The sequence below is a fragment of the Hevea brasiliensis genome, chromosome 14, assembly GCF_030052815.1.
Source record: "Hevea brasiliensis isolate MT/VB/25A 57/8 chromosome 14, ASM3005281v1, whole genome shotgun sequence".
NCBI lineage: Eukaryota > Viridiplantae > Streptophyta > Magnoliopsida > Malpighiales > Euphorbiaceae > Hevea > Hevea brasiliensis.
In genome coordinates, this window is record NC_079506.1 from 17,515,865 (window position 1) to 17,527,899 (window position 12,035).

General features: G+C 33.6%; 1 protein-coding gene across 2 annotated transcripts; it reads right to left on the reverse strand.

The window, feature by feature from the left end:
• Window positions 1–427: 427 nt before the first annotated feature.
• Window positions 428–10,547, reverse strand: LOC110651385 (methylmalonate-semialdehyde dehydrogenase [acylating], mitochondrial). Of its 2 annotated transcripts, XM_058133587.1 has the most exons (19): window positions 10,385–10,547; window positions 10,197–10,294; window positions 9,365–9,436; window positions 9,105–9,266; window positions 8,924–9,002; window positions 8,662–8,816; window positions 8,275–8,338; window positions 7,354–7,433; window positions 6,971–7,036; window positions 3,412–3,462; window positions 3,157–3,308; window positions 2,770–2,861; window positions 2,588–2,667; window positions 2,167–2,244; window positions 2,019–2,054; window positions 1,864–1,907; window positions 1,696–1,774; window positions 1,042–1,132; window positions 428–606 (listed from the first exon to the last, which is right to left on the reverse strand). In XM_058133587.1, exons 1-19 carry the CDS (start codon window positions 10,410–10,412, stop codon window positions 494–496), a joined length of 1,620 nt encoding a protein of 539 aa, XP_057989570.1. In that variant the 5' UTR covers window positions 10,413–10,547; the 3' UTR covers window positions 428–493. The 2 variants fall into 2 exon arrangements, with proteins under 2 accessions (XP_057989570.1, XP_057989571.1); XM_058133588.1 differs by lacking the exons at window positions 1,696–1,774; window positions 1,864–1,907.
• Between the last annotated feature and the right edge of the window lie 1,488 nt (window positions 10,548–12,035).

Genomic DNA, 12,035 nt, shown 5'->3' on the forward strand with positions numbered 1-12,035 from the left:
TCATGAAGCTTAGATTTACATTATTACTATACCTGCTTGCAAAGCCTTGGGTTCTGAAGCAATCACCTAATTTTAAAAATTCCATATAGCCAATTGCTTTCTTTTTTTAAATATGTATATATATATATATATATATATATATATATATATATATATATATATATATATATATATATATATGTCTACTAGTAAAATCTAGGGTTAAATGAAACAAAATTGTTCCAAGGCTTCATAGAATAAGAGAACCAAAATGATGACAAATTTCAGAAAGACTGTGCAAAAAGGCCTCTATGTGGAAGTTTTTGGTATCATGAAAACAAAGCAGGGACGAGATCGGATTATAAATATGGGCAACAGCCTTTAAATTGATCTTCCTTTTTAATTGGAGGGGAGGAGAGAGAGAGAGAGAGAGAGAGAGAGAGAGATGTAAACGAGGAAAAAGACATTGATTTTTATTGAAGGCTCAATGCCAGTTACAGAGACAATTACAACACTATATCTTCTGTGATGTTGGCATTGCCAAGGAAACTCCACTGCCTGCAGCTAAATCCTTCCATTGTTGAGTTATTGTTTTGATCTGGGTGAAAAAGTTAACTCCAGCCTTTCCTGCAATTCAGACAATTTTCTCTTGTTTAGTAAATTCAACAATTTTTGGTTGCATTGCCACCTTTACTGGGAAAGGCCTCTGGAATAAATCATTTGTAAGAAAAGAATTCAACAGAATTCTAAAAAAATAAAGCTTGATTTCTATTTCTTTTAAAATGAAATTTTTTTTATGAATTTTTTCATTTCAAATATGAGAATTAACAAAAAAAAAATAAATAAAATTGGATTCTTGTAAAATTTTACATTCCAAACAAGAGAAAAAAGAATTGGTACAAGATGTGCAAGAACAAAAAGCATGGCAGAAGCAATAAGTTTTCGCTCAATGGTGCTAGAATCGTTGCCAAGATTGTGAGGTCTCAAGTATAAAACCCATTCAAAGCCCAATAAAATAAAAATAAAAACAAAAAAAGAAGCAAGGTAGAGAGTTGATATTACCATAGAAATTAAGATCTCCTGCAAAAGATGCCTTGGAGCCAGTGAATGAGAAAAAGGGTAATGGAACTGGTATAGGAACATTGATGCCAACCTGCATCAAAATGAATCATCTCAAATAAGTATTCTTAAATATGATCATGTTAAACAAGAATGAAATTTCCCTGTAAACTCAGATTCAGATAAATTCAACAAACCAAGGCAATGAATTGCAACAACATATCATTTCTAATTCATTAAAGAACAAATCACCATGTTCTTATCACTCAGAACAATCCATCAATATCAATAAGAAATGGGCATGTCTTAGCTGCTAAAATTATGGTAAAACTTGACTCCAGACTAGAATTTCAAATGTCACCCATTATGCAATGTTTTGCCCGTTATGTCATGGCTTTTGCCCTGTCACAATGAACACTGCCCAAAATGGCCGTTATAGGACGCATCATGGGCATACCACAAGACCATTTTAAGTTGTCAGCAACCTTTTCTTTCCTAACCTCAAACAGCTTATTTTGACACCAAAATTCTTAATATCTGCCCTCGATTTTCAGTTGCAAAATTTATAAATGAAACTTTTATTTTGCAAGATAAAGGTGATTTATATTGTTGTAGAATTAAGCATCGTTCTCATGATGCTATGGTCTTCAGTTTCACCTGCCCTGCCTCTATCTCAGTCTGGAATTTCCTTGCAGCTGCACCAGATGTAGTAAATATGGCAGCTCCATTGCCATATCTGCAACAGGAGTATTACCACATGTAAAGAGACTAGATGCAGAGAAAATGGTAATTTACAGGCTAAGGAAGTCATAGTTGAGGATATACTTATTTCTATTGACAATATCAATGGCTTCTTCAAAGCTATCAGCCTGAGGGTTAAAACAAGAATAATAAAAGATACACATTAATAAATCACCATTCCAATCCACTTCGAGCCTAGCTGCCACAGGAGAAGGAAAACAAAAATTCCTTCAACTCACCTTCATGCATAGGAGAACCGGCCCAAAGATTTCCTCCTGCAAAGGTCATAAGCAAAAGTCAATCTTTTGCACACATTCAAGGTCCATGTCCTTCTGTCTGACCTACAGATTTTCCAAAGTCCAGTTTACTGAAAAGCATGAATAATACCTTGTAGCACTCCATATCAGCTGTGACACCTGATAAGATAGTAGGACCAATAAAATTGCCCTGCTCATACCCTGGAACCTGGTTGAAACCATCAATAAATTGGTAAGTAGAACATTTCATCTTTACAAAAGCTGAAAATCTGTCATGTTGATGAAGAATAAAGGACTCCAAGGATCAAAAGGACCCTCGAAAGAAAAGCACCGAGTCAAATTTTCAGCTACTTCCTACAATGAAAAATTATAGTCGCCCTCTTACTGTTTTCAAACTACATAATTTCCAGTAATAATATATCCTTCATGTCTGAAAGTGTGTATTATCCTCACCAGAAACGAAATACCAGTTTGATTACCCCATTCTTATCAGCAATGATGTATCTGGTGCTAGTAACAAAATAATGATGCTGAAAATTTAATAAAGATACCACTATGTTTCTTCCATCAAGGAGAAGTTTGGCTCCACTTTCAACACCACTTTGAATTAATCTGTGAATTCGTTCCTTGGCTTGCAAATGCAGAAGTTAAGACAACTTTCGTTTTCATTATTTTATCATCTGAGGTAGTAGTTGTGCAATCAACTAGAAAGAACATCGAAACATGTACCATACCTGTTTGCTAATCACTGGACCCAAGTCTGCGTCAGGCACTGTTCCAGCATTTACTTTCAGAGCCTTTGCACGTTCCACCAGTTTATTCTCCCTGGAAAACAAGGGAAAAAATTGCCATGATACTACAATACCATTATTGATAGCCTACTTTAAGTTTCCTTGATTGTGAACTGTGTCAATACAATATAATCGCAAACAAGTGTAGCTCTTCAAGTGCTCATATGCATAAAGCATGCTAAAAGAAAGTGAAACAATTAGTAGAAAATATTAACATTAAGTCAAGGTTTTAGTCTTCAAAATAAAGAGAAACTGAATTAAAACCATGCAAATTGAAAGGCATAAGAATCTAAAAAAATGAAAAGGATGAAGAGGAAAAAACATAATACCATGGTTGTGAATCTCCAACAAAAACTACCGTGCTCAGTGCCATGCAACGCTGTCCAGCAGCGCCAAAACCAGCAGCAACAAGGGCATTTAAAGCAGCATCCATGTTCGCATCAGGCAAGACAATTGCATGATTCTTGGCTCCCATGTTGGACTGAACAAAATAATTATAAAGCCAGACATCAAGCATTGCAAAGCAATCATATTGTCCCTAAGATACTGGATAGTTACTAGCAAAGAAAATGAAGTGCACTTACCTGAACACGTTTCCCTTTGGCTGATGCTCTTGCATATATGTGCATGCCAGCCTTTGGATACAGCAACAAGAAAGTAAAATGAGTGTGAAACTATAATACAAGTATCACCATGTAGATGGAAAAAAATAAAAAATTAAAAAAATAAAAAGAGGCTGACCAACTATGCTGCACATCCAGTCAAGAGATTGATTATTCATTAACAAAAATAGTACAACTCAACTCAACTCAACTAAGCCTTTATCCCAAAAATTTGGGGTCGGCTATATGGATTCGCTTTTTCCACTCTGAACGATTTTGGGTTAAATCCTCAGAAATGTGTAATGCTTCTAAGTCATGTTGTACTATTCTCCTCCAAGTTAATTTAGGTCTACCCCTTTTTTTCTTTCTATCTTCTAACCTAATGTGCTCTACTTGTCTAACTGGAGTCTCCGTATGTCTACGCTTCACATGACCAAACCACCTCAATCTCCCTTCTCTCAACTTATCTTCAATTGGCACCACTCCTACCTTTTCTCTGATACTCTCATTACGGACTTTATCTAGTCTAGTATGACCACTCATCCACCTTAACATTCTCATCTCTGCAACTCTTATCTTAGATGCATACGACTCTTTCAAAGGCCCAAAGACTCACTACCATATAACATAGCCAATGTATGGTCAGACGGTAAAATTTTCCTTTTAATTTATTGGAAATCTTACGATCACATAAAACTCCCGTGGCACGTCTCCACTTCAACCATCCGGCTTTAATCCTATGACTAACATCCTCCTCACATCCCCCATCTACTTGAAGGACTGAGCCTAGATATTTAAAGTGATTACTTTGGGACAGTACCACTCCATTCAAACTAACTCCTTCCCTATCACCAGTTTGGCCTTCACTGAACTTGCAATGCATGTATTCTGTTTTCGTTCTACTTAACTTAAAACCCTTTGACTCTAGAGTACTTCTCCAAAGTTCTAACTTCCTATTGACTCCTTCTCGTGTCTCATCTATCAGAACAATATCATCCGCAAACATCATGCACCAAGGAATACTCTCTTGTATATGTTTCGTCAGTTCATCTAAAACTAATGTAAAAAGGTAAGGGCTTATGGCTGATCCTTGGTGTAATCCAATTGAGATTGGGAAATCACTTGTGTCCCTTCCCACTGTGCGCACAATAGTAGTTGCTCCTTCATACATATCTTTTAATACTTGTATGTACTTAATAGATACTCTCTTTTGTTCTAACACATTCCATAAGACCTCTCTTGGAACACTATCATAAGCCTTCTCCAAATCAATAAAAACCATGTGTAGATCTTTCTTCACATCTCTATATTTCTCTATCAAGCTTCTGATGAGAAAGATCGCTTCCATAGTTGAACGACCGGGCATGAAACCAAATTGATTGAGAGATATAGAAGTATCATGACGTAGTCGATGCTCCACAACTCTCTCCCACAACTTCATAGTATGACTCATGAGTTTAATTCCCCTATAGTTTGAGCAACTCTGTATGTCTCCCTTATTTTTAAAAATAGGTACTAAAATACTCTTCCTCCATTCATCAGGCATTTTCTTTGAGTTTAGAATCTTATTAAATAATTTAGTTAACCATGCCACTCCCATATCTCCCAAATACTTCCACACTTCAATTGGTATTTCATCGGGTCCACAGGCTTTACCCACTTTCATTCTCTTAAGTGCTTCCTTTACTTCTAAAGATCGAATCCTTCTAGTATAATTTACATTCTTTTCTATTGTTCTATAATCTATATTCACGCTATTACCATTTTGACTATTATTAAAGAGATCATTAAAATAATTTCTCCATCTTTCTTTAATGTCCTCATCTTTCACCAACATTTTTCCTTCTTTATCCTTAATGCACCTAACTTGATTGAAATCTTGACATTTCCTTTCTCTACTCCTTGCTAATCTATAAATATCTTTCTCCCCTTCTTTAGTTCCAAGTTTCTCATATAACTTTTCAAAGGCCTGTGCTCTTACTTGACTAACTGCCTTTTTTGCCTCTTTCTTTGCTATCTTGTACTGTTCATATGCCTCATTATTATCACATTTAGGTAATTTCTTATACCATTCCCTTTTTCTCTTCACTGCCTTTTGTACTTCCTCATTCCACCACCATCTCTCTTTTGAGGGTGGTCCATGTCCTTTAGACTCTCCAAGTACTTTTCTAGCTACTTCTCTAATCTTTGATGCCATCTGTATCCACATATCATTGGCCTCCATATCTAGCTTCCATACTTCGGACTCGAGAAGCTCATTTTTGAACTTCACTTGCTTTACTCCTTTGAACTCCCACCACTTTGTTCGAGCTACACTATTTCTTCTAACCTTACTTGAATTGTTCCTAAACTTGACATCCAAGACCACCAACCTATGTTGACTTGTTAAAGCCTCTCCTGGAATGACCTTGCAATCCTTGCATAGAGCTCTATTTATTTTCCTGGTTAAGAGGAAGTCGATTTGGCTTCTATGTTGGCCACTTTTGAAAGTCACTAAATGTGACTCTCTTTTTATAAAGTAGGTATTTGCTAGTATTAGGTCGTATGCAATAGAAAAATCCAGAATGCTTTTTCCCTCCTCATTTCGACTGCCAAAACCAAAACCTCCATGAACATTCTCATAACCTTGCCTATCACTTCCTACATGTCCATTCAAATCTCCACCAATGAAAACATTCTCTTCATTCGGTATGCTTTGCATTAAATCATCCATATCTTCCCAAAACCTTTGTTTACTCTCACTGTCTAGTCCTATTTGTGGGGCATAAGCACTAACTATATTTATTGTTTCTCCTTCTAGTACTAGCTTTACTAGTATAATTCTATCTCCTACTCTTTTCACAGCTACTACTGCGTCTTTCAATGTTCTGTCTATGATTATACCCACTCCGTTCTTGTTTCTCTCCTTTCCGGTAAACCACAATTTGTACCATGAATTACTCACTTCCTTACTTTTCTCTCTTACCCATTTAGTCTCCTGAATGCAAGCAATATTCACCCTTCTCCTTTCCAAGGTATCCACAAGCTCCATTAATTTTCCTGTAAGTTATCCAACATTCCAAGTACCAACCCTGATCCTCCTCCTATCCTACTCCTTCCTAATTGGTCTCCTTCTATGATATCTTCTATTGTTTTCTATATCTATCTTGTGTTCTGTTCCACTATTTGTTCTACTATCTGTCCTATGGACTAACTTCTTTACCCACACCCGTCCATGATGTGGGAACCCTTGCTCACTTAACACCACACCCGGGCGCCGGCATGGCGCGTCGCTTTCGGTGAACGCCCTACATCCTAATGTTGGAAACATAGAGATCATGAACTTTGACTCTTTAAAAATTATTTTAAAATGGACTAATGGATTCTAAGCATAATGTGTTCATTTATTTATCAAGCAGTAAACAAAATCTTAAAAATTTTCTGCATTTTGGAAATTTTCCACAAGTATGCTCTGGGGATTCCCAACTTGCAAAATTTGAGATGATATATAAAAATCACATAGGAATTGGAACATGGACACAAATAGCAATGAGTAACTTACAATATTGGAACCAACAAAAGATATAGCTCTGATGTTGTCATCATCACAAATAGCATTAACAACATCCTGCCGCAAAATTGAAACATTTTAGGAAACAAATTTTCTTAATGGTAACATGAATTACCACCAATTACCAGAAATTGTAAGTTCACATCTTAGAATATAATATGTGGAGCAAACATAACTCTTTGCAGGCATGTTATATCTTTGCAATAATGCAGACATGCTAAAAAGTCATCCAATTGAAAACCTAAACTCCTTAAAGATGTAATTAAAATATTCAGTATGTTCTTTGCATTTTTGCAGGAAAAGACAAAAGGAGCCAATGAAGCTTCAAAGAGCTGAATAAGTGAAGAGGAGCTTATTGTTCAGTAATAGCATACATTGGTGCCATGAACGATGTTCAAGACACCATTAGGCAGACCAGCTTCCATGGCTAACTCTGCAAGCATTATAGAAGCCCCTGAAAACACCAAAAAAAGAAAATTATAGATGAGAGAACAATATGAATGTAATTCTATTTCTCAAGGTCACAAATATAACTAAATAATCTTATGGAAAATAACAAAAAAAATGGTATAACCAAGAAAACTGCCTACACTCATTTATTGAAGTCCATGCATTTTAGGTCTTATATATTAGAACACAGACAGAAATGGTGCTTATAAAACCTTATATCTGATTCAGAATACAAAAAATTTCAGTAAAATGTCTTTCCTGATTCCAAACTGTATTAAATTGGAAACAATTCCAAACAGCACCACACATTATTTGCTTTAATGTATTCAGAAATGGTTTGCAAACACGTAGCAATAAGATGCACAGAATATGCAACTCTGACTAGTAGAAAGGTAAATAGATACCCCCTCTACTCATAATGTTTGTTCTCCAGCCCAGAATTTGCCAGGACTTCCAACACTCGTATTCCAATTTATATTAGTGAAAATAGCAAAAAAGACGTTGTGACATGGGGGAAATTTTTAAATATTAATCATTTACAAGGACAACTATTATAGATAGAACAAGAAAGGATTAGCACTACATGTGATGGGAGTAAACAAATGGCAAAACAAAGTCCTAGCTTCCATGCACTATTAGTATAGGAGGATGAGATCTCACAACTATGGCAAACACCACCCTTCTCAATCCTATTTGCCTAAAACATACAATGGAGACTACACTTTCTCTGCAACCAACCTCTAACAAGTTATTCATGATATATCTACATTTTTTTTCCTATTATTTAATTGTTACAGTCCCATGGGAGAGATAACGCTTTACAATATTAACAAGTTAGCACTCACCTGGATCTTTCTCTGAGGGCTTTAAGACAAATGTATTACCACATGTAACTGCAAGAGGGAACATCTGCAATAAAATAAAATTAAAAAATTTTCCTTTACTTTTGTTTGGGAATCAAAAAAGATTGATTTCTGACAGCCAGAAAGCCAGCTAATTTTTGCATACTCATGACAATTAAAAACATAATATGAAACAATAAATTAGAATAGTTAACTGTTCTGAGTTCTAACTCATATTAAACAAAACATTCACAGTTCAGCCTCACGAAAACAAGATGTGCAAGTATCATGATACATAGTTAAGGATCGGTCAAAGAATTAAAAGTAATGTTAGGAATAGAAAAGAGAACAAAAAATGCAAATCATTAATAAGAATTTAGAATGCTTTACCCATAAAGGAATCATTGCAGGAAAATTGAAAGGGCAAATCCCAGCACACACACCAAGTGGCTCTCTAATGCTATAGGTATCAATTCCATTTGACACATTAGGGACATACTCGCCCATTTGCAGAGTTGCCATTCCACAAGCATGCTCCACGACCTCTATATGAGAAAGTGAAAGAATAGACACAAGAAATCAACAATTAAGTTCAATAATTTATCACCACAAAAACTTCTCAAACAAAAAAAGGGAGGGAATATGAACTAACCAAGCCCACGGAACACATCACCATGTGCATCCTTCAAAGTCTTCCCCTGTTCAGTAGTAATATTCATCGCAAGCTTATCCTACAAGAAGATAGCTAGGATTCTGTTAATAAAAAGTTGAAGATTTCTGTTTGTAAAATGATAAAATCCAATGCAACGACGCAAGAAAAAACACATGCTTACAATGTCTCTACGAATAAGCTCTTGGAGCTTGAACATAATGCGTTGGCGGGCCGTCACTGGTGTGCTACGCCAAGATGGAAAAGCCTGCTTTGCTGCAGACACTGCAGCTTTGAACTCTTCATTTGTAGTCAAAGGAACTTGTGATACAACTTCTTGCGTTGCCTATCACCAAAAACTGAAATCAATCAGAACCCAAAAAGAACAACTACTTGCAACAATATATTCAATATAACACAGAAAACAAAGTTCTAAGTACTCACAGGGTTTATCACATCAATGGCTGTAGATGATTGCGAATCAACAAATGTGCCTCCAATGAAATTTGGTACCCTCTGATACAATTCATTACCAATGAAATGATACAAAAAACACTCATTGAATTAATATTTCAATAGCAAGGAACTTAAGGCTATGGAATTAAACTTTGGGTTTGACTTTTAAACTAAGAAAAACTATAAAAAGAAATTGTTTTCACATTGAAATTTTTCTAGTAATTACAAGTCTGTATAACTTCAAATTAATCTGTGTAAATATTTTCCAGATACTAGACCCAAAAAACTAAAATTTGAATTCAACTTCCATGGGGAGCAAAATCGCACTTAGTGGTTTAATGATAAATTCCTTTTTCAAATTTCAACTCTTTTAATTTCACAAAAATATATTTGTCAAGAAAGATATTTCAACTATAAAAGGTGCGAAATTCAGAAATAGGGGAAAAAGTTAAACATTACACATAAGTTACGTTCCTTCTTTACGTTCTTATGATCTGAATGAAGAACTCAATTAAACAACAACAAAACTAACTCCCTAAAATTTCTCCAAAGAAAAAAAAAAAACTTAATCTGAATCGATCAAAACATAAATGAAATGAATTTGTTTAAAAGAACTTAATTCAGCAAGAACAACTCGACTATAACAAGATATTTACATACAGCTCAGCGCAGCAAAGTTCCAAACTGAGAAAAAAACATAATTTCCCTGGTCTTTCCCGATAACCAAGCAGCCCATAATACTCTTAAGCTCAAATATCTCATATTTCCCTTCATCCACTAAACCTGAGGATATATATATATATATATATGAAAATATTACCAGAGTTTTTCGCTTGCTGGAAGAAGGCTGAGCAGCAGTAGAAAAATGAGAGAACCTCAAAGCAAGGATCTGAGGACTGAAGGCCTTCAGATTTCTCACTAAAAACAGATAAATACACACAAAATCAGAGTTCAGTATCATTTTGTAACTCAAAATTCAATTAGTATTTGATCAAAAGCATTCAAAACCTCGCTGAATTGAAAATTGAAGCAACATCTCTTTGCTCTTTCCTCCTCTCCTTGTCTTTCTTTCACTGATTTGATGATTTTCTTCATGAATAGAAAGAGAGAGAGAGGAAGAAGAGACGTAAGCTTTAGAAGAGTGACTTCTTAGAATCTAACCGTTGGATTTCGCTAAGAAATCATCTGACGGTAGATATTCAAAGTTGATGTTAATTTAATAAACATTCTTCCCAATCAGGACAATGTAGGTTACGTAATATAAAAATGGGATACGTAAGTTATTTTTTTTAAATTAATATTTTATTTAAAAATGATGATTATGTATAGCTACTAAAAAAAGATGATGATGCATTGGGTATAATAAAAATTATTTTATTTAAATTTAAATTTAAATTTAAATTTAATTAATATTTTGAATATTTAAATTTATTTAAAATTTATTATAAATTATTGAAACTTTTCTATTAATTGATTAACACTCAAATTGATTTAATTTTATATGTTTGAATTAAAGATTTAAATAAAGATATATTTTTATTATAATTTACATTTTAAAATTTAATAATTTTTTAAAGATTTATATTTTATTTATTTAAACATAACAAAAAAAAAATTTAATATATTAAATATATATATTTTATTTTTAAATAATTGATTATATAATAAATTTAGATAAGGAGCACTCAACACATAAAGCCTGAAGTCAAACCCACCTAATCTTATTTCCTAAATTTAAACATATTCTAAAATCTAATTATATATTATTTAAATTTATTTTAATAAAAATTTAATTAAATTAAATATTCAAAAATATTCTATCCCTTATACAAAAAATTCAATCAACAAAAAATTAAAAAATTAATAATATTTTTATTAGCTATTTAAATTTGAATATTCATATTATTAAAATAAAATTAATTTGTCAAATATAATTTCTCATTGTTATATACATATGTACTCGTAAAAGAAACATAAAAAGCAATTTTTTTCAACGTTTTCAACGAATGATACACTTTTATATTTATATTTTTTACATAAAAATTATTATCACGAAAGGAGAGAAAACGTGACCCTTTCATTCGTTAAGTTATATATTACAAATTAAAATTACAAATTAAACTTAAAAATTGAGGTAAAATTAATAAAATTAACCATTTTTCAGGTGATTATTATAGATTAAAGATACTTTTATGTGTATTAAATTAAAGTTAGAAAAAGAAGCTGCACCAAAATTCACCCTGCGTTCAGATGCCTTCTTTCCCTAACCCACCCCAAGCAAGACAAAGAAGATAATTTCAGCCTTGGTGAAGAAAGCTACCAGACCAAATAATAATAAAAATACTAATCATCATCATCATCATCATCATCATCATTCTTTAATCTGATATTTGACGATTTGTTTCACTAAATTATTTGACCAGGAAGCAATTATCCCATTTGGTTGGATTGAATTTGTACATTCTGTCATTTGGTTTGGTTTGAAAAATCATCAAATCTTCTGGTTTAGTCAGCAGTCAACATGTTTATATAAATCCAAGACACTCAACTGTACTTACTCCTCTATTACCTCCTTGTTCTCATCCTACCAGTAACACCTTCAATCCTAATAGTAATACTAATAACTAATAAACCCACACACATCGCACAAGAAACAGAA